Source organism: Acomys minous (assembly GCF_964271855.1).
Source record: "Acomys minous genome assembly, chromosome: 4".
Classification (NCBI taxonomy): domain Eukaryota; kingdom Metazoa; phylum Chordata; class Mammalia; order Rodentia; family Muridae; genus Acomys; species Acomys minous.
Window position 1 is genome coordinate 85,947,146 of NC_140486.1, and position 27,550 is coordinate 85,974,695.

Consider the following 27,550-nt stretch of genomic DNA (forward strand, 5'->3'; position numbering starts at 1 on the left):
AGATGTAACTCACTCATTCGTTCCACGCATTCGAGTGCCAGCTCTGAGTCAGACACTGATGTCTAAACAGAGTGGCCACCAAGTCACCTCTGCCCCGGTCTAGACAAGGAGGCCCGGGGAGCCTAGGGCCTTTTGCCAGACACTCACCCTAGAACCCCCCTTTCTTTGGCTCTCTCAGAGGTTTTGGAAATGCTTATTGATAGCAAGTGTATTCCTATGGGATGCCCGCAGTGATTTGCTCTCTAGACCTGTCTCCTTTTCTGAGCCTGTGTTGCTTTTTTAAGCAGTGACTGCCATGGCCCTTGTGACTTCCTCCAGAAATGAAACTGAGACTAGTTTTAGGGTTTTTTTTGGTGCCCTCGTTGGCAAGGTTAAAGGCAGTGTCTACCAAATGGGAACATGTGTAGGTGTGGAAAAGAAGAGGAGACCGTGAGTGAGAGTTTCATCAGAAGTAAAGGGGGGAAATTCCTTTAGAATCTAGGAAAGGCCCAGATGCCAGTTCTGTCTGCCTCCAGACGCTGTGTCGTTTGAAACTGAGGGGCAGAGTTAAGTGGTGAGATTGGGCACTTGAACAGCCGGGAGGAATCTGAGCATGGCTCCCCCTGTGCCTCCTTCAGGAGTGAGGAGAGAGAGACTGCAGAGGAGGTAAGTGGAGTCCTGGATGGAGTCCACAGAGGTGGCCTTGGCTACTGATGCCCATGGCCTGAGTCCTTTTATTTTGAAAGACTGTGGTCTGGAATGTGGCTCCATCGCTAGAGTGCTTGCCTCAAGTGCACAAGGCCTGGCCTCACTCACTAGCACTGCCGAAGACTAGGTTTGGTGCTGGGCCCAGTGCTAGGGAGGCATGGGTAGGCAGACCTCTGAGAGTTCAAAGCCAGCCTGTGTACATGGTAAAATCCAGGACAGAGCTACATAGTGAAAGCAGCAAAACAAACAAAAACCCAGGTGTGGTAGCATGACCCCGTGATCCCAGCACTCAGGAGGATCAAGGATATCTCTGACAAAATAGCACATTCAAGGCCAGCCTGGCTACATAAGGGTCTTGTTTGTTTCAAAAGAAATCAAAACAAAACAAAACAAAACAAAACAAAACAAAAAACCCTCTTAGTTACCACAACGTCCACTGTATCATTGAACGGGTGAGTAAAATCTGACCTGTCCTTGTGGATAACTTCGGGAAGTCATTAGGGCGTCTAAGGCCCATCCATCTACACATATAGAAAGGACGTCCTGGAAGTTTCTCCATGGCGTTCACTTTTTATACCCATTTTTCTTTTCTATAGAACTTGTACCTGATAAAGGCTCAGTACAGAAGAGACAGAAATAAACATCTTAGTTCCTAAACTTAACAGATTCCTTTTGTGACTTATTAGTGTTTTCTAACTTCATCACACCATGGTCAGAGACTGGTGTGTGGTACACTGATCCTCGCTTCTCCCAGGCTTTGCACTCTGTGGTGCTGCACGCTTGTGGCCCCAGTGCTTAGGAGCCAGAGACCAGGGGACACCTGGGCTCATGGGCCATCCAGCCTGGCCTATTCTGAGAATTCCAGTGAGAAACCATCTGTGCCTCTAAAACAAAAAAATCAAGGTGGATGATGCCTGAGTAATGACACCTGAACCTCCACACACATGTGCACACGGACATGTGTACCTGTACACGCACATGTGCACACATAAGCATGCGTACCTGTACACACATGCACACACACATGCATACACATGCACATATAGGTATGTATACCTGTACACACACATGCTCACATAGGCATGTATACCTGTATACACACACACACACGGATATCTCATGGTATATATCTTCAACTATCTGCCTAACTCTTTAACGAAGTTCCCTGATTTCTCTTTTACATGTCTTACTACTAAATGTGAGGTGCTGTTGCTATTTCAAGTGGAATCTTTGAAATTTACATGTTTCCTGTTTGTTGCTAGCGCATAGACTTTTTATAGTTGACTTGTTTTTATTTATCATAGATTTCGAAACCTTGGCCTCTCCTTAAGCTGGCATTTTGTTTGTCAGTGTGGCTTTTCTACACTGGAACTCTTATTGCCCGTGAACAACCACAGTTACTTGTTTGATTGTGCTCTATATTTTTATTGTTTTACTATCTTGGCATTGCCCTTCAGTAAACTGCTGACTGTAATGTTTATATTCAGGCTGGAGCCTGCATCGTAAGGGCTGCTTCTGACATATCATCAGAAGGCAGTGCTCGCTGGCTTCCTTCTTCAGAATCACCTTTCTGCTGACTCTAAATTGCTGCCTGGCAAGATAAGTCTTTTACTTTTAATCCCTTCACAGATGTTTTGCGGGAGCTAGTTTTTCATGTGTATGGATGTTTTGCCTGCATGTATGTGTGAGCACTGCGTCCATGCCTGGTACCTTTGGGGGTCAGGTCCTTCAGATCCCCTGGGACTGGAGTGACAGTTGACTGTGAGCCACCATGTGAGTGCCAGGAATTGAACCCAGGACCTCTAGAAGAGCAGCCAGCGCTTTTAACCTCTGAGCCATCTCACTAGCCCCAGGAGGTAGTATTTTTTATTATATTGAATCTTCCTACTCATGAATAAAGTATGGCTCCCCATTTATCTGGGTCTTTAGTAATGCCTTTTAAATAATTCATGTTTTTCCATTAAGGTCTTGCATAGCCTTTGTTTGGATCTCTTTACATCATCTGAGAGAGATGTGGTCATATATGGTAAACTTCAAGTGATTAGCATTGTAGTTTTTAAACTTTTCTTCTTGACTCACTATAATTTTTCTTAATTTCTTAAAACTGTATTTGAGCAGGTGTTTCTGTGTTTTATGTTATGTTTCTATGCACACTGTAGCTAGAGTTTTGGAATTTTTGTTGTTATTGTTGTTATTTTTCAGATTAATCAGCAGCACTTCCTTCTTTTTTCTTCTTTCTGTCTTTCCTCCTTCTTCTCTCTCTCTCTTTTTTTTTTTTTTTTTTTTTTTTTTTTTTTTTTTGCATAGATGATCTCTCAGTGCCCTGGCATTCTCAGAATAGGCCAGGCTGAATGGCTAGTGAGCCCAGGGGTCCCCTCAGCATTAGGGTCACAAGCCTGCAGCCCCACAGAGTGCAAAGCCTGGGAGAAGCGAGGATCAGTGTACCTCACACCTATCTCGGGCCATGGTGTGATTAAGTAGGAAACGCTAGTAAGTCACAAAAAGAATCAGTAAGTTTGGAAACTGAAATTTTAGGATTGTTTGGCCTCAGTGCTGTGCTATGAGGGGTTGGTTGCATCATTCTTGACGCCAGGGAGATGAGAGATTGTACAACATTTAACAGCATCCTTGCCTCTGTCCACCATATCCCAGAGCTACCACTGGGGCATGATGACCAAAAGCATCATCAAATGACCCTTGAGGAGCAAACTTGTCATACCTAAGGGCTCTTGACTTTTAAAACTCATACAGACCTACAGATGCAGGCTCCGAGGATGTGAATTCTTTGTGTTTTGTCTATTGTTGCAATGATTTTAATAATAAAAAAATATTTATTTATTATGTCTACAGTGTTTTGCCTACATGTCACTTGCAGGCCAGAAGAGGGTACCAGATCTCATTATAGATAGTTGTAGGCCACCATGTGGTTTCTGGGAATTAAACTCAGGACCTTGGAAGAGTGGCCAGTGCTCTTAACCTCTGAGCCATCTCTCCAGCCCTGATGATTTTTAATTTTTAAAAGGTTTATTTATTTTTATTTTATGTGTATGAGTGTTTTGCCTTGCATGTTAGGTATAGGCACCACATGCATGCGGTGCCCAAAGAAGCCAGAAGAGGGCACTAGATTCCTTGGGAATCTGGTGTTATGGAAGGCTGTAAGTTGCTTTGTGAGCACTGGGAAGCAAAACCCAGGTGTCTGCAAGAGTAGCAAGTGCCTTTACTATGGAGCCATCTCTGCAGCCCAAGGATTTGAGTTTTGCTGAGGCTGATGTGCAAGTTGCCATCCAACAGAAGATCAGTGCTTCTTAAGCTGGATGTGATGGTGCTGATCTATAACTTCAGCACTCCAGAGTCTGAGACAGGAGGATTGCCATGAGTTTGAAGCTAGCCTGACCTTCTATATGGGTTTCAGGCTAGCCTGGGCTACACAGCAAGGTCCTGTTTTACAGAAAAAGGAAGAAAGAAATCTTCTGTCTCATACAGGAAGGAACCTTGGGGGTGGGGGGTAGGGTTGTGTTTGCTTCTGAAAGCCTTGCTGACTTCTCTAGTCTTATGGAAGTTTTTATGATAATTTCTTGGCCTGGGCATAACAGAAAACCCAGCAAAACAGTGACTGTTTTGTCCCACCTAAATCTCTTAAGCTTCTGTGCCTTTCCCTGTCAAGTGTCTACTGCTCACAGCCACAGAGAGCGGCTGCGCTACACCCCAGCTCAGCCACAGAGAGCCCAGGCCTGCGCTGCACCCCCGCTGTCAGACATGGAGGTTTCTGCCTTGTGGTTTCCTGGCCGTGCTTGGGGATCTGTATTTTCCTTCTGATATTTTCTCACCCTACCAGATGCTCCCCTGAGTAATTGGGATTTGGCTGCCACATTGGCTCTCCCCCCACCCCGCACCCCTAGCCGCCCCCAGCCGCCCCCCCATGAGCACAGAGAGAGACAGCTCAGCGGTGCCCTTGCCGAGTGTTCGTGACTGGCAGAAGGCACCGTGGGCCTGCTAGTGGGAGAAGATGCTGCCTCATGCTAGCTCGAAGGCATTGTTCCGTTTGTGATGAACCACACACGTTAGCTGACTGCCTTTGCAAGCAGAATTAAACTGCTTATTTCTACTACCTTTTCAAGTGTGTCTGCAGAGTTTGGGCACTAGTTCTTGCTCTTACGTTTGATGACCTCGTTTTAATTTTCCCTTGTTGTACATGTAAATATTTAGAGGTTAATGTCTAATAATATCCACTAAGATCATCACAGCTTCTAGCGAATAGAGTAAGAAAGGAACGTGGCCTTCTTGTCGCAGACACTGGCAGTTAGGTTAAAGTGCTGCCTTCCTGTGAGAGGCTTACAGGACATCTGAGACTCATACAATTAGTATTGACACCTTTTTTTCATGTATTCTGAGCACCGTTTTTGCTACATTGAGAGATGATTCTAGCACGTTTTGTTCCTTTAGTTATAAGTAGCCAGATTTAAGTTTGGATTAAATGGGTGTTAAGGTTGGCATAGACACACTAATCTTTGATAAATACTTAAATATCACTGTAGAAAATGTGTGAAACCATTATCAACTAAGAGTTGGATTATGTTTCTATTTATTTTTTATCCCCTTTGAGATCAGAATGGTTTGTCTGTTTTACTCAGAGACGAGGTCTCATGTATAAGCACAGGCAAGATGGCTCAGTGGGTAAAGGCGCTTGCTGCCAAGTCTGATGACCCAAATCCAATCCCTGGGCCCACATAGGAGAGCACTGACTCCTGAGAGCTGTCCTCTGACCCCCACTTGCATGTGGCATGCCCAGAAATCCATTCCCTGCCTACATCCATAATAAACAAGCAAATGGATTTTTTTAAATAAATATTTTTTAGTTAATTTTAAATTTATGTGCACTCGTGGGAGGGTGTCAGATCTTAGAGTTACAGACAGTTGTGAGCTGCCATGTGGATGCTGGGAATTGAACCCGGGTCCTTTGGAAGAGCAGGCAGTGCTCTTAACCACTGAGCCATCTCTCCAGCCGGCAAATGGATTTTTAAAGTCAGAATCAGAAGAATAGCCCGAAGCTTTGCTCAGTTCTGATAGAAGACATTGACAGTGCACAATCATGTCTGGCGCTGGGCATCTCGCCAGACCTCACCTAGAGGCGTGGGCCTCCCAAGTCTTCCATCTACTTCCACGGATACCAATGAGAGCTTTGATAGTCATTGATGCTGTGGACTGGTATATAGAAGATTGGGGGATCTGGCGCATTCCTGGGACTCAAGGTTCGAGGACCTAATCACAACCCACAAAGCTCCGTGCCCAGCCCTCTGGCAGGTGCTGTGGGCGTTCGTGATGGGAGCTGTGAGCAAGAGTTTACAGAAGTGAGTGAGGGGTGTAAAAGTGGGAGAGCAGCTGGGGAGGGCGAACGAGGGGGGGGGGAAGGACAGAAACCTCTTCTGTTCACGAGGCCCGTTCAAAAAAAGGTCCCCTCTGTCAAAACCTGCATTTGTCCAGTCCGCCTGGGCAGGGCGGAGGAGAGTGGGCGGGTAACCCCTGTGACAAGTTTCTCAAATCAGCTGCTTAGTCACTGGACTTTCCTTGCCCCTCCCCGAGGTCTCTCGTGGTAACGCAATCATTAGCTCCCCAGCAGTGATTTCCCCTCACCATACGCGACATTCTCATTAACCCATGTGGGATTTTTTGGACATGACTTTGTCTTCAATTTCATTTCCTTGAATGTCTGGCTTTTCTTCTGTGTCTTTTGGCTTTCAGATCAGTCTGTGCTCTGTCTCCTGAGGAGGATCTCTTTCTGTTGACTTAAAAGGAGACTCGAATCTGCTCGCTTAGGGAGACCAGTAGGAAAGGAAGAAACTGTGCTTTGAACCTCAGGCATAAGGGTTCTGATAGGAGGATTAAAAACGTTCTCTCTTACCACAGAGTACCTCTATTGCAAGAACTCAGAAAGAAATGACGAAAGCCCTCAGAGAGGATGCCGGCTTCTCGGGGCTCACGGAGCCCTGCTGACTACATGGAAGGCGGGTGAGAGCTTGGCTGCTGGGGTTCTGAGCATGGCGCTGTGCCCCGTGTCTGCCGAGGTCATTCACCAGGTGGAGGACTGTCTGGATGACGACGAGAAGGAGATGATGCTCTTCTTATGCAGAGATGTGGCGGAGAACCTGGCTGCACCCAATGTCAGGGACTTCCTGGGCAGCTTAAGCGAGAGAGGCCAGCTCTCCTACACTGCGTTGGCCGAATTGCTCTACAGAGTGAGGCGGTTTGACCTGCTCAAGAGGATTTTGAAGACAGACAAGGCGGCCGTGGAGGCCCACCTCTGCAGAAGCCCGCATTTCATTTCTGATTATAGGTAACTGACTAGTCAGCCCTGGCCCAGGATGCACTGCGGGGAGGGAGACGGGTGGGCTAGACAGTGAGGGCAATGAGAAGAAGCCTCATCACTTCCTCTTGCCTCTGATCAAGCTACCTGTGATGTGGAAGTCTCTGGATTTTGTTTGTTTTGTGGTTTTTGGTTTGGCTTGGTTTGTTTGTTTGGTAGCCTATTATAGCCCAGGCTAACTTGGAACTTACTATGTAGCCCAGGCTGGACCTTCAACTCAGTAATCCTCTTGCCTCAGGTGTGGGATCATAGCTTGTTTGAATTTTTTTTTAAAAAATCATGATTATTTAATGGGTAAACAACTGGGTAAAGGATCGACATGGAAGTGGATAGGACAGATGGTGTATGCTTGCCCAAAGGACAGATTGACACAAAAGGAAGAAAGAAGAAACAGCATAGAGCCACTTTCTCTTGCCAGCAGCCCCTGATGATGTGGGAGCTGTACCGCTTTGGAAGTTTCGGTCTTGAGAAAGGAAATACCAAGCCTGAGTAATTTTCCTGTCTTCATAGAACGGTGGCCTTTTCTTTTTCTTTTTTTAATTTTTTTATTTTTTCTCCTTTATTAATTTATTCTTGTTACGTCTCAATGGTTATCCCATCCCTTGTATCCTCCCATTCTTCCCTCCCTCCCATTTTCCCTTTATTCCCCTCCCCTATGACTGTTCCTGAGGGGGATTACCTCCCTCTGTATATGCTCATAGGGTATCAAGTCTCGGTAACCTGCTGTCCTTCCTCTGAGTGCCACCAGGTCTCCCTCTCCAGGGGACGGTGGCCTTTTCTAAACCTTGCTCCGTCCTTGCCCGTAGCAGGGTGGGTTCCTGTTCCTTCCTCTATTTCTGCCTTTCTGTCTCTGAGGAGCCCAAGACAGACATTCTGGTTAAAGCTGGACCAACTATTGGAGTCCCTTAAGTCCAAATCCTTGGAGCTCCAATTTCCCCCCCCCCCCCCCCTCCAGGAGTCCCTGGAGGAGCTGAGTTTCCTGAGGCGAGCTTCCTGTTCCTCTACACCATTAGCTCACTTGGCTCACTTGGTTGTGTACTGTGTATTTGGACATGGTGTCTATTATGGAAAATTCTGAAGAGGGCTTTGCAAAGTGTTGAGAGCTGGGCTTGGAAGGCTTTGTGTTAAACCTGACATACCGGTTACAACCCGCACAGGCTGAGCCAGTTACTACTCTTACAAAGAAAAGGACAATATGGCTTGACAGGCTGCACCCTGTGACCCACAATCCCAGCTACTTGGGAGACTGAGGCAGGAAGATTGTGAGTTCAAGGCCAGCCTGAGTAAAGTTAATAAGACTCTGTCTGCGAAGGCAGAGCGGGGCGTGGGCATGCTTGAAGCTGGAACTCTGTGGTAAACACTTGCTGAGGTTCTGTAAAGTTCTAGGTTGAATCCCAGCGCCACAAACAGACAAGCACCAAGCTTCACCAGTTTATGCGTGCCTCACGATAGTGTACCAAATAGTTTTCTTAGTGCTTAGGCTTATCGTTACTTTTGATAGGGTTTCGCTTGTCCAACCATCGCCTGATGTCAGTGATCTCACACATTTGGGGGACACTGACCGAGCCTCAGACACTAGGTTTAGGTGCAGTGGAGTAGGAATGGGGTGGCAGGCCCCCTAGAAGGGGCTGGCAGTTGGGGTGAAGTGATTGACCCATTCTTCCATCTGATCAGCAGGCTGAACATCATTAGCACAGGCTAGCCGGCCAGCTAAGCTTAGGGCAGAAAAGAACTGAAGACTCACATTCCTAAGACTAGGACAGGCTGCCTGGGAAAACAGTCTTCTACACAGTGCCACGAGGTATCCAAGGAGTCCTGATAAATGGGATGGCTGCTCCAGTCATAACAGAGGCGACCGTATCAAGAGGGGCTTTCTAGATTTCTGACCACATTTGTGGTCAGAGGCTTCATGGCGGATGCCTTTTACTTTTTAAACTTAAGTATTGGAGATTTTATTTATTTTTTTACTTTAGAATCTCGAGACTCAAAGTACAGTTCTTAGACCACTGTCACCCAGAGCATGTCAAACAGCCAGGGCAAGAATATCAGAATACGCGAGTCTCTTTCCTGTTACTCATTTGTTTCATTTCACTATTACTTTTGGGGACCTAGGGGCTTTTTTCAGGGAAGTCTCTTTTTTCCTAGGTGTTTTCAGAGCTGGGACTTAGAAAGGGAAGTGCTGTGTCCTAGCGCAAGCAAATGAAGGGCCAGGTGTGGTGCTGCATGCCCGTAACCCCAGGACTCGGAAAGGCAGAGGCAGGTGGGTGGGCGGCCTGAGGCTCATGTGTCTACACAGCGAATGCTAAGCTAGTCAGAGCTATACAGCAAGAGCCTATCTCTAAAAGCCAACCAACCAACCAAACAAACAAACAGAGGAGGGTCAGTTTTTTATTTTGAATTTCCTTATAGCCTCTTAGGGGACTATCAAGGCTTCCTGTTTTATAGAGTGGGGGCACAGTCCACGGGACAAGAATTACTCTAATTGTTGCCCTTGGTGAGAGGCATGGGGTCTTGCCTTCTTGCTTGGGTTTACTAAAGAAACTTTTGTGTCTTGCAGGGTGCTGCTGATGGAGATTGGTGAGAATTTGGATCAATCTGATGTGTCCTCGTTAATTTTCCTCATGAGAGACTACATAGGCCGAGGCAAGGGGGCCAAGGACAAGGTGGGTTGTCTTTTTTTGTTGTTGTTGTTGTTTTGTTTTGGTGCCTGTTCAAGAAAGTCATCAGAAGTAGGGCTTGCTCCTTGTGACGTGAAGACAGGGGAGTGGGCAGCCTGCTGCCAGACATCTGAGGTGGTTTTGCATAACATTAGTAGCAGAAAAACTGGTTTTTAACAGAGAAAATAGGTTGGTACAATCTCCTTGTGTGGCCTTGGGTGGTTCTTTTATGCTTAGATTTGGTCCTGGTCTCTGTAAAATGCACAGGCCTGGCCTCTGTCAGTTCTCCGACTGACAGCTGTCTTCTGGAGTTGGGCCTCCTATGTGGAGTAAGAGACCTGTAATGCTTGTGGGTCCGCTCTCCTCTTGCTCATCCACTGCTGCTTTGTTTCCCTCAGCAGCCTGTGGAGGTGGTTTGGTGTGTGTGGTGGGGGAGTAGGTCCTTCTGATTCGTCTTCCTGGGAAGTGGCTAGTGTGGGCCGTAGGACTGAAAACGGGCATGACATTCTTAGAGCTGTTTGAGATTGCTGGCAGAGTGGTTCAGTTCCTGCGGACACCACCTGGTTTGCCCAGCCTTTGGTGAGCTATGGAAAACTACGTTTCTGGTGGGGACAGTAGGTCTTCCCTGTGGCTCCCTTGTCTCTGAGAATTTCCTCAGATGCCTTCTCAATTATAGGAATACAAGAGAGCATGGTGTCTCCACCTCAAGTGTAGAATGAGGAAGAAAGTGAGAACACAACTCCTGCCATTTACATATAATTAATTATGCTTGTCTCGTAAACTAAGGACAGCAGTTAAGTAACCAAGTATTAAATGTGAGCAAAATCAAATCCAAAGCAACGCCTGCTGGTGGCTTACGTGGAATGAGAAGGCACCCCTTTCCTTATCATAGCACCCTTAGAGTCAGCATGATCTGAGACGCTCAGTGTAAGAACTTGCAAATGGCATTATGAGGTTTCTTAGCTACATTCTCCTTTCAGCACCCCACCCCTCCCCACCCCACCGCACCCCACTCTGGGATGCCCTTACAGCGTTCAGTGTGACACCAGTCTTGGTTTTTGTAAGAACAATATCTCAGAAAGAGTTGATTCTTAGGCCTATCATAGAAACCAGCCCTTGTATCTGTCTGTTCTGAACATGGGGACAAGTTTATGACCACACACACACACACACACACACACACACACACACACACACACACACACGCATTCCCGTGTAGTCAAGGCTGGCCTCCCTCTGGCCTTGAAACTTCTGAGATGACCTTAAAACTACTGGTCTTCGTACCTCTATCTCCTGAGTGCTGGGATTACAGATGTTCACCACCACATCTGGTTTCTCTGGTGCTGGGATCCAGCCCAGGGCATCGAGGATTCTAGGCAGCCCCTCTACCACTTGAGCCCCAGATCCCATCTCTTTGAGTCAAGTTCAGGAGGGTTATTTGTTCTGGGCAGAGATGTCTGGATTGAGATCACCAAGGGTTATCTATGGTCACATTTGTCACCCTTTCCTGCTATTGTGACGTAGAGTTTGCCCTGGGGGACTCGTCAGCTCCACCCACTGACATGCGTTTTCTGTTGGTGACTCTCTTAGAGCTTCTTGGATCTGGTGATTGAACTGGAGAAACAGAATCTGCTTGCTTCAGATGAATTGCATTTACTAGAAAAATGCCTGAAGAACATCCACAGGATAGACTTGAAGACAAAAATCCAGAAGTACACGCAGTCTGGTAAGATGTTGTGGCTTCTCAGCAGCCTTCTGTACTGCACTGGGTGCTTACTGGGAGCGGTCAGTGATGACGTAGCGGTTGCACGCATGGTTGAAAGGTTGAAACAGAAACTGAGCATCCCAGGCCCCACTGGCCTACGCCAAGAGGTCAGGTTCCTGTATAGTCTTCACACCCCAACTGCCCCAACTCCTCTGGCAAATCTCCTCCCTCTGAAAATTGCCACCAAGCTGTTCTTAGCGTTCTGCTCTTAAAAGACGCCTGTATCTCTGGTTTAAACGGCGGAGAGGCTGTGAACGTTCAGGACTTTGAGTGTAGGCTGAGCCCTGTTGCCTGGCTATGTGTTGGAACTGATCACCACCATCTTTCTCTGGGCGGTGTCACGAGGCCTGATTGATTATTGTCTTAACACGTGTGCTGTGTTTCATTAAACCTCATGGAAAAGGTCACTTTTGGTTTCTTTCTTTGGTAAAGAGGGCCAGCCTTCTCCCTTACCCCACCTTACCCCTTTCTCTGTCCTTATAGGTCAAGGAGCAGAATCAAATATGAATTCTCTTCAGGCTTCTCTCCCAAACTTGAGCATCAAGGAGTCATTGTATAGTTCAAGGGTGAGTCTGGAGCCAGTGTACGGAGTATCAGCATGAGCCAGTTTCAGACATGTAATGACAACACATATCTCATTTTATGTGTTGTAGTAGCTGAACAACTTTTTATGATTATAAACCTTTGTAGTTTTTAAATAATGTATTTGGAGAATTTTAAGAAATAAAAAACAAGAAAATCACTCATGTATCTATAACCTAGGTACCAACTACTGTAAATATTTTGAGGAGCTTTTTCTTAACCTCATTCCTGTGGGCATTAATAAATGTGTCTATTTATATAATTTAATATTTTTTCATATTTTGTTTCTTTGAAGATTCAACTTTTAAAATAAAAACTGATAGGATGCACTTAGCAGTTAAATGCCCCTAAAGAGATTTTAAAGTTGTGTCATCTTACTATCCCATAATACTCATGTCCCAGTTCCTTTCTGTTAGGGTGACTATTCTTGACCAGTTTCCTCTATAACCATCAGAGGTAGTCTACCCACATACAGTGTCTTCTTTTGTACAAGTGGTAGCATACCACGCCTACTCTTCTGAGCAGAGAATTTTTAGACATTGTTCTAGATGGTTCATATGAAATTGTCTCTATTTAATTGCTATTTGTATTCTTTTGAATGACTCCTCCCTCCTCTGCCCCTCCCCCCTCCCCCGGTTGTTTTCTTTTGAGACAAGATCTCACCCAAGGTGGCCTGGAATCCATTATGTAGCCCAGGCTGGCTTTGAACTTACACTGACCGCCCCCCCTCACTTCAGTCTCCTGAGTGCTGACACAGGACGGCTCCTGGCTTCCATTTTCTGCATAAACCTGATTGTATTTAGTTCTTTCTTGCTGGTGTATAGACTGCTTCCATTCTTTTGTTACTAGAAACAATGTTACAAAATAAATATCCTTATTCTTAACCTCTTTGTGCATTTCCTTTTTAAAACAAATTGTTAAGAATATTTTGTTTCTTTATTTTATTTATGTGTATGCATGTGTGCCTGCAAGAATTTATGTGCACCATGTGTGTTTAGGGCATCAGACCCCCCCTAGAACTGGAGTTACGGGCAGGTGTGAACCACAGCGTGGGTGCTGGGAACTGAACGCAGGTCCTCCAAAACTCAGCACTCTTAACCTCTGAGCTGTCTCTCCAGCCTCCCACTTGCCTCTTTACTGCGTATGTCTTAATACTTTGAAAATTGGCAAACTTTTATTGAGTGATGCAACAGAAGAGGTTTCTTTTTCTAGTTGAGGATCATAAATGCCTCACGGTCTTTTTATGGTTGTGTTCCAAGAAGCACAGATCGCCTTGTGCTTGTGCCCTGGCTAATCTTTTATCATGAGACCCAGTGGTAGAATATTAATCCGACCCCATGTGAAGTCATGTGCACTTTGACATGGGCACTTAGACCAGAGTGCAGCTTTGTGGTTGAACTATAAACACTTCTCTAAATGTGTACCATGGAAACATCATAGCTGTTTTATAACCAGTTTCTTGGAGAACACTAGCGGTAGAGCTAACACTGAGCGTTAGACTTGCAAAGCTAACTAAATGGCTGGTAAAGGTTGTACTGTCCCCACCCACTCAGTCAACAGAATCAGGATGTGTACGTCTAAAACCATAGTGACTGTCCACATCTAGCTCCTGCAGGCCAGGCCTGGCCTGTGCTCATCCCACTGTCTCCTGTTATATCTATAAACGACCGCTTAGGGACAGCTTTTAATTTGTCCTTCTTGTCTCCAGCACTAAGTCACAGTTCAACCCTTTCGGATTTTCTGAGCTCTTTCTCCCACTGCCTAGTTATTATAGCTCGCGTTATCAGTCATTCTCACATCAGATCCTTCCACGTGTTTCTATTCTGCAAACGCAGCCAAGCATCTTCACTGTCTGTGTAGCCTGCTCGGAAGCCAGGCTTCATTTCCCTTGACACTTGCCGTATCTAGCATGTGACCTGATCTCTCTTAGTCAGCAGGCACTAGGACATGTGACTCTGATGACTTTCTCTCAAGACTTAGGAACTGCCTATATAAATGTGTTATAGCTGGACTCACAAAGCCGACAAAAGTGCTTCAGAAACTACAGTGGCATTCTTGCCTGACAGGAGAATCTGAGGTAGTGCAAACTCAGAAACGTTATGCGCTGTGATGCTTTGAGAGGCTAGCTTTGGTTTGATCCCTTTTCAATAGCACATAAAAGTGAATGTGCCTCTGTTTGGGGCGGGGTAGCAGTGATCAGGCTGAGCCATGGATTCCTGGGAGGGGGCACAGCGTGCATGTCTTCAGTTTACACACAGCCGTACGTAGCCTCAGATGCAGTTTAGTGGGTATCGCATTTCTTTCTGTGGTCAGGATAGCTAAACGGGTAAGCTGCTGCTGAAATATGAATGGACAGCCGGTGACAAGATGTGGTGCCATCTTACCGAGGTCCCGTGCTCTGAGAGGAGAGAAAGGTCAGGTCGGTCTTTCATGCCGGAGTGGTTTATGCAGACTTATTGATAGTCAGGAATCATATCCACACATCACTGATTTCATAGCTCGGAAATCATCTTTTAAAAAGCCATAATCGGACATTACTTATTTATTTACTGGTCCTGCTGGTTGGACCCAGGGCTCTGGGGATAGACATTTGTAAAGCACTTCCATGTGTGCGATACTGGGCTGGGGGTCAGTGAATATTTAAACACCATAAATGCTCCTTTTGGCTGAGGCTGGTGAGGTGGCTTAGCATTGAAGAGTACAGGCTGTACTCTTAGCAGACCACATGGTGGCCCACAACTGTCTATAGCTCTTTCCAGAAATCCAATCCATGGACACCAGGTACATACACGGACACATACATGCATGCAAAACACTCATCTACATTAGAAAACAAAACTGCCATATACATGGTAGATCCTATATTTTTAAAAAAGGTTTTATTTATTTTATTTATGAGCACTCTGTCTGCATGTGCACTTGCAGGCCAGAAGGGGGCATCAGATCCCAGTACAGATGGTTGTGAGCCACCATGTGGTTGCTGGGAATTGAACTCAGGACCTCTGGAAGAATAGACAATGCTCTTATCCACTTAGACATCTCTCCAGCCCCCATACCCTTCCTCATTTTTGCAGCTGAAGAAGCAGGCAGGGAGGTAAAATGACTCACCCAAGGCTACATGAGAATGAACTAGCAGAGGCAGGGTTCATAGGCAGAGGTGGATGACCTAAAACTCACACTTGTAGCCGTGCTGTGCTTTGCCCCTGTGCTAATGGAATAGATTAAATGCCAACCAGAGGTCCCAGCACATTCTAGAGTGGGAGGGGGCATCTATAACACCTGTGCTGCACTGTAACGGCTGCCTTAGAGCCATTCTGAGGCAGTCTAGTATGCACGTTTGATATAGTTCCTCCTTCAAAAACGTTTTCAGCTCTTACTGAGAGAGTGATCTGATCTTCGACAATACAGTGTGGGATTTATGGAGTTAACAAACAGTCCCTGCAGTTCATTTTTAGGTAGCCGTGAAGGTGATATTTTTATTTTTCCCCCCCTGTGTAAAAATATTGAGCTATTTAAAGAGGTGTAACATAGTGCGCTTCTGAAGGAGCTAACAGTGTGACCTTCTTTTTTTTTTTTTTATATTTGAAGCTCCAGAACGGGCAGAGGAAAGAGCACAGATTTGTGGAACCCCTTGGCGTTCAAAGTAAGCCATCGACGTCTTTTATCTGTTCTTTATAAATGTTTAATAACCTAAGTACAAGGAGCTGAGGTGTAGTTCAGTGAGAGAGCCCTTGTCTAGCATGAATGAAGCCCTGGGTTTGAGCTCCAGCACTGGGGGAAAAAAAACAAAACCAATCTACACATCGCTGTGTGTGGTGGCCCATGCTTATTGACCTAGCTGCCTGAGAGGTTCAAGCAGGAGGAGCTCTTGTGCCCAAGAGTTCAAGGCCAGCCTCCTTAGCAGCATACTGAGACCCTGCCATATAAAAAAAAAAAAAAAAAAGAAAGAAAGAAAGAAAGAAAAAGAAAAGCAAAAAGGGGAAAGTTCCATTTTAGAGCTGGCTGTGTCTTTTATCCACATATTTTAATTAAGCGCTCAAGGAGCGGTAAACACATGCTCGTCGACACTTCTGGTTGCTCCCTGACTTAGTGTGCCAAACTCACGGCAGTTCACTTGGTTCAGTCTTCTGAATGCTGGGACTACAGGGATGCCCCACCGCCTGGCTTGTAACATCCCGGGGGCGGGGGAGGGGCATTTCTTTGTTGCACTGAGGCCTTTATAAAGTGGGAGTCACAACTCAGCCTAATACTGGTGAGGTGGCGTGTGTTTCAAGCCAACATGAGCAGGACTTTATGTCGCGATGAGGGAGGTGGGGGATGGGGGGCCAGGGGGATGGGTGGGGCGGGGGCAGGGCGGCCTACACTGCTACCTAAGGCCTTTGAACCTTTTGTGTGTTCAGTGAGGGGGCAAAACACAAGTGGGGCATTCCGAGTGCTTTGAGTGCAATGGCGCCCTGATGGGAAGGAAGCCTTGTGGGTGCAGCTTGTGTAGCCTGCAGGCTGCGTGTGCTCCTGGAAACTGAGAAACATCTTACCCCGACTCGCCAGATGGTGCAGCTCACGCCTGCTGCCACTCCCTACCCAATGTTCCTCTCTCCAGCGAAAACTGTTGAGAAGGGAATTAATTCCTGAAGTGACAGCCTGTTTGTTAAAACACTGGCGAGGCGGAAGAGTTAGCACTCTGAATGCTGTTTAAAGTGAAAAAACCGGGAGACCCGCCTGGCTTGCTTAGGAACATAAGACCAAATGTGTTCCCTATCATAGATTGGTCCGGGTGAGTGCTGGAGGCTCCTAGCACCTGGTGGCACTGTCAGGAAAGCCACGTGTCTGCTTTGACTGGACTTGACTCACTAATAAAAGGAAGGGCATTTGGTTAAGTTGGCCTTAACCTAAGAAGCTTAAGATAATGAAGCCGCTGGGAGTGGTGGCACAGGCATTTAATCCCAGCACTGGGGGGCAGAGGCAGGCGGATTGCTGTGAGTTCGAGGCCAGCGTGGTCTACAAAGCGAGACCAGGACAAGCCAAGGCTAACACAGAGAGACCCTGTCTCGAAAAGAAAAGGAAAAAAAAAAAAAAGTAGTGAAGCCAGGTCAATTTGGACTCTTCCAACTGGCTCCTACTGAAAGGTCATGATGGCTCCTTCTAAATCTTCAGTTGAGATGACATGTCACTGCGATAGGCATGTCACACTCATATTTTATAAGGAAAAATAGTTTGAGTGCGTGCCAAGGAGACAGCAGGCTTGGCAGTAGCCAGGATACTGTCTGTAATGTACCTTGTGGGGTTTCTGTTCTGTTAAAATGAACAATGATCGTTAGAATGGAAGAAAATTGAGTAAAATTCCCCCCCTAATTTCATATACCAAAGATAGCTACAGGTAGCACTTGCGTTACTTTGCTCTGTTGTTAATTTTTATTAGACAGGGTCTCATTACACAGCCCAGGGAGGCCTTTCGAAACCACCCTTCTGTAAAGTACTGGAATTGCTAATTACCCTTTAGATACTTACATGCTTTTATTTATATTCTACTACTGGGGAGTCAGCCCAGAACCTCAGACATGCTGGTCAAGTGCTCGGGGTTGATTTAAACCTCTTGATCTTTATCTAGATGTATACACACTTGTCCCTCAGTGTCCCTGGGTGATTTGTTTCACGATGCCCTGTGGGTACTACAATCTGCAAATGCTTGAGTCTCTTTATGGCAGGGGGTAGCATTTGTGTACGACCTGTCTTCATCCTTGTCTACATTTAAACCATCTCTGGATTACTTATAATGCTTGGTGCAAAGGAAATGTTATAGTTTTTGTACTTTATTCTTTATGGAGCAATAACAAGAAAAATGTCTGTATATGTTAGTCTATATTAAGTACATATTATTTAATCCTCCACTTAAAAATAAATATTTTGCATAGGTATGTCAAATGCATAACAATCACCTTTAGCCTTTTAAACATTGTAAAGTATGTAATTTATGTGTATTGTAACCAACTTCATGCTTGTTTCTTTAAGTTTTTCCTAGCCTGGGCCATTGTAAGCAGTCAGTCAATAAATATCTTTGACATACATTACTTTTTTTAAATTCATGATTTATTACTTTATTAAAACTTCTAGAAGTGCCAGGTAGTGGTGGCACATGCCTTTAATTCCAGCACTCAGGAGGCAGAGGCAGTCCGATCTCTGAGTTGGAATGCATGAGGACCCAAATCCAGTCTCGGGCACCCATATAAAAAAGCTGAATGCGGTGGTGCATGCGTGTAATTCCAGCACTGTGGAGAGAGAGAGACAAGAGGATCCCCGGAGCTTGCTGGCCAGCCAGCCTATAGGAGTTAATCTTTGGATTCAGTGAGAGATTCAATAATAATAATAATAATAATAATAATAATAATAATAATAATAATAATAATAATAGTTAAAAGTGATTAAGAAAGATACTGACACCAACCTCTGACCTCTACATGAGAAAACAGGGGTTCTTTTCACCTGCACAGTGCATGCATATGCACAAATACACACACACATGCACACGCACATACACAGAGAGAGAGACAGACAGACACTGGTTCAAAGAGTGTGATAGCACAGGACTGTAATCCTAGCACTCATAAGCTGATGCAGGAGAGCAAGCTTGAAGCCAGCCTGGGCTACATCTCAACAACCCACCTCTGAAACAAAAACAGGCCAGCCTGGGCTACATCTCAACAACCCACCTCTGAAACAAAAACAAACTCAAACCAAAAAACAATGACAAAGACAAACAAAAGAAAAACAAAACAAGCCAATTCACACTCCCCGGCCCCGTAACCCCCAAATCTTACAGACACTTGGGAAGGTTGGTTTTTTTCCCTTCCCTATCTTTAGACATCATTTCTTACTTTGCGACAGCCTTGGCCTAGAGACTGAATGAGGTGGCGGCGTGACAGCTCCTAGGCACTAGGGTGCGAGCCAGCCCTTTTGTGGCTTCAGAACCTAGTGCTCCCCCACTTGTGCAGGCTGAGTGACTCATCGTTGTCGTGCGGCAGGGTTTGCCGTGGGCTCCCCAGCACTTTCCAGGCTCGCTAAGCTCTGTCTTGCCGCTGACATTTCATTCCGTCATCTCCCAGCATCACTGAACGATGTAAACATTAGCCATCTGTTCTGTACATAGGGCACATATATACGCCCCACCCCCACCCCCGCCCGCACCTCCCGCATGCTCCAAGGCTGTTCCCTTTAGATGTCGCCCGTAGCTTTGGCACACATAGGGGAACCATCGGTATAGAGTATATAGTGAAGGGACATTTTTGAATTTTCCTTGTCAGGTTAAAAACTCACCAGCCACCTGGTGGTCACCTGGAGGAGGAGGGTAAAGGGCTTACTCTCACTTTGTGGGTTTTCTGCATAGCCCTGGGACAGCAGGGCTCTTGAGTTTTCCTTTGGGCCAGGCTATTGTAGGTGAGGTTGGAACTTTGGGCTGGAGAAAGAATCAGTAGGTAGAAACGGGCAAAGGAAAGCAGTCCTGATAGGAAGAACTCAGCCAGCACGGGCATGGCTTAGCTCTGCTTTGTAACCGATTCTCTCTCGTCCCCCAGGAAGACCAGTGAAGACCTCCATCCCGGAATCAGGAGCTTTTCTGCCTCCGGTAAAGAATAACTCTTCTGATTTGGTATTGTACGCGTGATATCCACTAGAACTCTGACATCTCAAAAAACAAGCAGCCAAAACTGTTCTTAAAAATCCTTTGTGGCGACTGGGTCCCTGTACATAATTCTGGGAATTTATCAGCCAGGAACCTTGGGTTTAGCGAAGAAAACTGATGTCCAAGTGGGAGGCATGGTGTGCTTTGGGATGCAGGAAATTCTCGCCTCAGCCAGGTGGCCACTGAACATACAAGTGACCCTTGGTTCAATCATGCCCTGGGGGCTTTTGTCTGGGTTGACAACCTCCTCTTCTTAAGAGGGGACAGTGGAAGGCCTCCGTTGGTGCCAGCTTAGATGGGTATCTCTTGTTGCTGCTTTAGGATTCTCTGACAGCACAACCCATCTTCCTCCTCTCTTTCAAATTCTCTTTATTCCGCAAAGCTAAGACACATATAAAGCGATCACAATTCTCATTAGCATGGAGTACTGAAATAGCTGCTTGTCTTAAGAGCATTGCCGCAATAGAGGAGACATTTGACACTAATGGGAGATGTCAGCTGTGATGACTCTAGGTTATATCCGTCGAGTGATTCACCTGCTGGAGGGATGTTTAAGACAATCCAAAAGGAGAGACGGCTCCTGAGTGAGACCTTAAGGGAACAGAGAAGCACCCAACGTGTCTAATTAACCCTGCCTTTCTTTCTAGCACATACACGAAGAGAGTTACCGGATGCAGAGCAAGCCCTTAGGAATCTGCCTGATCATTGACTGCATCGGCAATGACACAGGTGGGTGTGGAAGCCACAGATTAACCGAGTCCTCCAGTATGATCATAACCAAGCAAGATGGCTTTGTCAGCATGGTGCACACTAACTGCAGTAACAAAGCTTGCTCCATGACGACGCTTGCTTCTCTGCCATGTCATGGTCTAGTTGTGGATCGGGCTGGGAGAGCTTCTTAGTCCATATGGTCAGGCAGATGCTCCCATCATCCTTTGAGGCCTTGGAATTTTCTGGAGGGGCCTCTGTATGTGATGGACAGGCGAGGGAGCAGAGGCTGTGTAGAGGATCTCCTCTCAGATTTTGGAGACCAGGCCTGAGAAGGACGTGCGCCATCTCTACCCACTTCCTATTGGTCAGTACTTAATCAGGTGGCTGGAGCTAATTATAATGAACATAGATAAACCAGTCTAGCTATGCGTTAGGAGGAACAGGAGATGAACCTGGGGGACACAACACATGTTATAAGTTATGGAAGTCAGTGTGACTTTAGTCTTACCTGTGCATCCTGGGTAATGTGACTGAGGTAGTCCTGGACTACAAGAGACATTTATAATGAAAGGCATCCTGGTTTCTAATATTATCACCCGGACAGACTATGAAAGCCTTCCTGGGGGCCATCAAAAACACGTTGTCTGCGTTAACTTAGAGGGCTGTGGGTAGTGTTTGAGCCACGTGTCACTTGGATCTGCTCTCCCTTTGATCGACCTATGAGCCATCACTGTTTGGATCTGAATGGTTTTCCTCGGTTGTTGGATGTCTGACGCAAGCTGACTCACTCACTGGTTATGCATCAAGACAGAAGGAGCAGAGACTTGAGGCCTGAAATAACACTCCTGTAATCATCCATCCCTTCTCTTAGAGGAGCGATTGCTGCGGTTCATGACTTCCGTGCCTCTCTACATCCTTAGTGTGAGTCAGAGAGATGACGCGTTTGAAATATTACCTTGGAGGGGGGGGGGATTGTGTGAAAAGAGAGTCTAAGAGAAGTATGAAACTGCATTTCCCAGGATTTCAGCTACGGGCCCACTTTCTGTTGTCCTAGTTTGGTAGGTGTGAGAAACGTGTCTCCTCAGCATAGAGAAGGGTCCTTTCCTTTTTGTGATGGTTTGAATGCAAATGACCCCATTGGCTCCTATGTTTATGTCTAGTCCCCTGTTGACAATTGTCTGAGAAGGAGTAGGAGGTGTGGTCTCCTTGGAGGAGGTGTAGTCTTGTTGGAGTAGGTGTGGCCTTGCTGGAGGAGGTGTGGTCATATTTGGAGTAGGTGTGGCCTGGTTGGAGTGGGTGTGGCCTTGTTGGAGTAGGTGTGGCCTTGTTGGAGTGGGTGTGGCCTTGTTGGAGGAGGTGTGTCACTGGGGTGGACTTTAAGGTTTCAAAGGCCCACACCAGGCCCAGTCTGCTGCCTGTGGATCAGGATGTAAGGCTCTCAGCTGCTGCTCTAGTGCCAGGCCTGCCTGCTTCCTACCATGATAATAATGGACTAACCTTCTGAAACTTGAAGCAAACCTCCAATTAAATGTTTCCTTTGTAAGAGCTGCCTTGGTCATGGTGTCTCTTTACAGCAATAGTTTAACCCTGAGTCTAAGACACCATTTTAGCTATTAGCATCCACAGAAGAATGAGGAAGTAGCTTCCCAGTGAATCATTTACTGTTCTAAAGGACATTGTGGGATTTCCCTTTTGCTTTTGATTGTGTTTGGTCTTGTTTCATTCATCATCAGGAACTGACTAAAAGACACAGCTTTCTGTGTTGTACCTACCTTTATATTACGAGACTCACAAAGATCAAGTCACAACCTGCTGAAAACCAAAAAATGCGGTTATTCATGACCAACACCCAGGGCGTGTGCTGGATTCTGTTCCTGAGTTGTGAGCTGGGGCTAAATGCATACCTGTGTCTCTCCAGTTACAGCTTCAGAGCTGGGCCCTAGCGTGTGCTTGCCCAAATGTTAATAATCATGCTTCTGTTGTATCTTAGCTTGTGACCTGGGGCAGCGTCTCTGTAGACTGTGGGTTAATAACAGCACTTGCCTCATGTGATGGTTGGGAGTTAGCGTAAAGTCATAAAGGACATAGGACAGTGTCTGGAACAAAGCGCCAGCTAATGTTGGTTTTCTTAGTTTGTTTAACTTAAGTGGAGAACTACTAAGCTATAACATGCTGTGTTTTAGCGAGTCTGCTCTCAGATGAGTAAGGAGCCTAAGGACTACGCTGCACTCCGGGATAAGTGGGGGCATATACCCCCACATGTGGTGGCACGGTGGAGTGGAGGCAGTTACTCTGGAGGGAGCACATTTCAAATGGGAATCTCAAAAAGTAAGGTGGAAACATCTGGGTTGACCTCTGTCCTCACCACCTGTGTACATTTGTACATGTCTACGTATACGCTCACACATGGCACCCCTCCCCCAGACACACGCATGCACAGAATGGTGCTCCGGGCAGCAAATGCTCCATATGGTCCTTCTGAGGCCAATATCTCAAAGGTAGAGTGTGTGACTGGAGTGGCCCTAGCCCTACAGGAAAGGGCACTTCATTACGGTTTTTTTTCTCTGAGAAGCAGGCTTGTTTTGGTTCATACACCCTTTGCCTTTGAGTGTAAAACAGACAGTTGGATCAAAGGCCACTTAGGAAAGCTCCCAGCTCAGGTGGCTAGTCAGTCAGTCAGTAGGAAGCAAGAGGGTGTAGCTTTGCTCAGATTGTCTTGAGCTTTCATCAGCTGAGAGCTCCCAGATCCCTTTGTGAGGCTCAGAACAGCAGGAACGCATTCTGTTCACACACATCGCTGTACCCCGCCCCACCCCCACCCCCCAACTCCCTGTCTCACCCTCCTGGCATTTCCCAGTGAGGACTTTAGGACCCGGATTGTGATTCTGGGAAAAGCTTTTCATGGCTTCTTTCCCCTCTCACTAGAACAAGCGCCCTTCACCTAGAGATATTGTGTGGGACTTCCTCTATCTGGTTGGTTTTTCCAAGCGGTTAATGTTTAGCATCTGGCTGCTGTGCAAGGGTCACATAAAATAAGCAGGCAGAGAAGAGAATTGCCAACTGAAATGAAGGCCCTGAACCTAACCCTCAGCCACAGGGCCGACTGACCATCATCAGAGCGTATCGTCTGATAGGCTGTCCCGTGCGTGGGCCAGGTCCTTTGCTGATGGCTTTGCGTGGGTAGAGCTATGTGATCCTAGAACTGGGATTCTGAAACTTGTCTCCAAAGCCCATGCTTTTAGCCACTGATGTAAGTTCTACAGCTGATCTGTGTCACCAGCAGCTGGGCAAGTGCCAGGCACATAGGTACTCGGTCAGTATGTACTGAAGGGGTAGTGCTGATAGAATGGAATCTTCTAGTGGCAGCATGATTTTGAAGACTAGTTCTTTCAGGTTAGAGTTTAGTATAGTCTCTTGGATTTATTTTCTCCTTCTAGCCTACCATCCCTCCAAACACACAAAATCAGACTTTAACGAAATATTATATAACGCCCCTCCCCCAAATACTTACAGGCATATTCTTCTCTTTGTCTATTAAATGCTTATTAAGGATGTTTTACAAACAAAGGACCATGGTTGGCCCGGCATGGAGCACATATTGAGGTGGAGTCTGGTTTCAGAGCCAGACACAGCTACTTGTTGGTAAATTATTCTTGAAAAGAATCCTTACAGTCAGTGACCTCTTCTTGGGGCGAATAGCAGTATTGGAGGATTTTGGCCTCATTATGTCCATTTGAGAGAATTAAAGAAAGTATCCATGGTGTCCAGGCAACCGTGTCAGTGACCTAGCAAAGCCAGGCCTGTGCTGGGTCCTGGTTGGCCAGCTGTGTGCTAGCCTTGATCTTCCTAGGCAATAAAAGGCCTGGTTTAAGGCTCCGGCTGTTTTGATGGAATCCTGTATACATGACAGCCTATGCAGAGGTTTTTTTTTTTTTTTTTGTAAATTTATTTTTATTTTTTTCCTACCTTTATTTACAAAGAACACAACTCTGACACGGACAGAAATGCCAACACACTCCAAAGAGTCTATTAACAAAAATAACAACAAAATGGGAGGGCAGTGGGACCCTTGCTAACCCTGGGAGAGCAACGGGACCCTTGCTAACCCCGGTTTGTAGCCCACACTGAGGAACCACTGGGAGTGAGGCCTTGGGTAGGACATCTCACCTAAAACACAGGAGACAACTTGATCTGGAGGACACAACCAACTCCCACAAGGCAGAGAGCAACACCTTTAGTCTCTCAGCATCCTTAGACTGCCCTGTTTCAAACACCATCCTAGAGGGATGTGGAGTGAGGCAGATAATGCCAGCTGCGGTCATACATCATATCCCCATGTGGGGCATGCCACAGCCAAGGTTTAATCTCATGAGAATTGCTCCCTTGCATGTTGTTGGCATCATATGGGCTCCCTGGGCCACTTTCAGTTTCAAGCCCCAGTCCTCCTGAAAAGCATTGCGTCTTGCTCTATGTGCGGATGGGGTGGACCTTCTGACAGCTCCTGGGCGTACAGTTGCCCATCAGCTTCCTTCTCCTCCACAACAAAGCCTTCCTCTTCCACACCTGGGCTCTCGGCACGGATAGGGATGGCATTAGGGGTACTCTGGGCTCCGCTGGAGTTTCAGAGGTTTAGTCTATCGCCACACGGCAAGGCAACATGGTGGCAGGCATGGTTCTGGAGAAGTCGTTGAGAGCTGCACCCTGATCTGCAGGCAGGGAAAACATTTGCAGGTTTTAAGAGGAAGAATTTTTCCCTCTGCTGCTGTTTTTGTTGTGTTTAACTGACTAAGGCACTCTTTCTGGCAGACACTGCAGTTTCCTCTGTAGGGTTACGTGAAGAACTTCCTCTTCCTGCAGTGGCAGGCTAGGGCTTGCTCCATGCCCCCTTATGTGGTTTTCTGGCAGAGCCTTGAATAAACATCATTTTCTTGTAATAACATTTATATCATAGAAACAATTCTGCAAGGGGAAGTGGAGTACTGACTATGATCTTTGTTCATGGGGACAAAGAGCAAGTGACATCCCATGCAGTAGAAGGACGCTATGTTCCTTTGGAGGAGCGGTAGACAAACCCTGTGGGCCTCTCCCGCGTCTCAGTGCACTGAGGATGGTTCATGTCTGGGAACAGGAGCATGAGGAGATGAGGCACTTTTTATTTTCTGGGCATTTGTATCCTCTGATCCAAGCAGATATTACTTAAAAGCTTAACATTATTAATGAAATCTCCCTTTAAGTCCCTCACTTCATCAGGCCTATGTCCAGGGTGTACTTTAGAAGTATAGATCACCGGGCCCTTGTTGGAGGGCCTCTTATTTTAGAGTTTAAAAAGATAGTGTGGTACATGTACCGGGGTTCAGGGTAGCCCCTTCAAATAAGTATTTTGATATTTCAGTTGCAAGCTCAACGGATATTCACATGATACGGGGTAGGCCTCTTCAGCCCCTGAAAGCCTTTACCAGAAAGTTCGTTGGGAGAAAAGAACACAAAGTTGTTGAGTGTTGTTTGAGATGGTAGAATTACAGATCAGGTATTATGGGATGTAGAACAGAGTGACCAGTAGTCACCTTTATTTAGTGAAGTTTTTTCTTTATTCTTTTTTTTTTTTTTTTTTTTTTTGAGACAGCCTTGCCTGTCCTGGACTCACTCTGTAGACCAGGCTGGCCTCAAACTTACAGTGATCGGCCTGCCTCTGCCTCCTGAGTGCTGGGATTAAAGGTGTGCACCACCGCGCCCGGCCCTTTTCTTATTCTCGAGGCAGGGTTTCTCTATGTAGCCATGGCTATCCTGGAATGAAGTCACTCTGTAGAACAGGCTGTCCTGGAACTCACAGAGATCTGCTTTCCTCTGCCTTCTGAGTGCTGGGATTAAAGGTGTGCACCACCACCACTCAGCAATAAAGATTCTTAAAAAGTAGTTTATAGCTTTGACTGTACGATTGGAGCAGCACGGCCGTGGCTAGCCTCGGTGAACAAATGCAAAGTTGGCTATACGGCAGATGGTCCTGCTCCCGGCCACCTGTTGCCTGGCCATCTGTGGCTTTTGTTCAGGGGCATGGGTTAGGGGACTTTCCTTCTGCCCTCCCCCCCCCCCCCCCCCCCCCGCCGCCCTGGTTTTTCAGACTCTGGCTTAAATCACACCCTTTCCCACAATGCCTGCCCCAGTTCCTGAGCCCACACCACACCGTGGCTGCTTATTTGTCCTTAGACCCTATTGAACTGTGAGTGAGATGTTTCAGCCATCAAGTGTACATGTTTGTCACGTTTGTAACCTTATGTCTTCAACGAGGTTTTACAGTCCTTGACAGACAGGGACTGTACTGTGTTCCTTGTCACTGCTTCCGGTAAGATAATGAGGGGAGCTTAGTAAAACGCAAGTTTCGGGGCACAGCAGTTTGTTCCCTTCCCAGGTGCACAGTGTATACACCTAACGTCCCTAAAGAAGCCACAAACACCATGTGGCTGCTTGTCTGCCACCTGCCACACCTCCATGTTTGCTCAGCTCTGTTTTATGGCCTTAGATTGCTCAGTGGGTAAAGGTGCATGCTTACAAATGTGAAGACCTGAGTTCAAATCCCTAGGTCCCAAACAAACTACATTACACATAGTGCATGCAACCCCAGCCCTCCTATGGGGGAAAGAACCTTTGGAAGCTCATGGGCCGGCTAGCCTGACACACACAATGACAGAACAGCAAAGAGAGCATCTCAAACGAGATAAAAGGATGCCGCCCCCCCCCCCCCCCCCGCAAGGCTGGCCTGTAACCGCCAAATGTGCACACACGTAGAAATCCATTTTGGCCTTGCCCTCATGGCCTTTCCTATACCCACCCTGCGAATTCCAGCCCACCTCGTGTTTTGCACTTATCTTGGCTTACGGAGGGCACTCAGTAACTGACTGTAAGTAGATCGGCGAGGCATCTCCTCTTATTTACCCCATATATTTATTTAGAAAGTGCCGAGATGAGTCTGCTTATCCAATTCAAAATGAGTTTCTAAATGAGTACGGTCCTGGCATTTTACTGAGTTAGTTAGCGGTAGAGCCCCTAGCCCCGGGAGCAGTTACTGGCAGCCTTGCATTAACTGCAAGACCAGGGAGCGATCCATGGTTTCCACA

General features: G+C 46.5%; 1 protein-coding gene across 9 annotated transcripts in view; it reads left to right on the forward strand.

The window, feature by feature from the left end:
- The window catches only part of CFLAR (CASP8 and FADD like apoptosis regulator), a gene marked incomplete at its 3' end in the record, with an annotated part of 66,330 nt that overhangs the window by 13,365 nt on the left and 25,415 nt on the right, over positions 1–27,550 (forward strand). For 8 of the 9 annotated variants that reach the window (XR_014778802.1, XR_014778803.1, XM_084779632.1 and 5 more), the window contains 7 exons: positions 6,592–7,018; positions 9,606–9,711; positions 11,296–11,431; positions 11,954–12,036; positions 15,641–15,695; positions 19,621–19,670; positions 20,375–20,456. Coding sequence is in view for 7 of the 9 variants with exons in the window: in XM_084779632.1 (XP_084635758.1) it covers positions 6,723–7,018; positions 9,606–9,711; positions 11,296–11,431; positions 11,954–12,036; positions 15,641–15,695; positions 19,621–19,670; positions 20,375–20,456 (808 nt within the window). Of the gene's footprint in view, positions 1–6,591; positions 7,019–9,605; positions 9,712–11,295; positions 11,432–11,953; positions 12,937–15,640; positions 15,696–19,620; positions 19,671–20,374; positions 20,457–27,550 lie in introns of those variants that run through there. The other variant, XM_084779638.1, reaches the window with a different exon arrangement.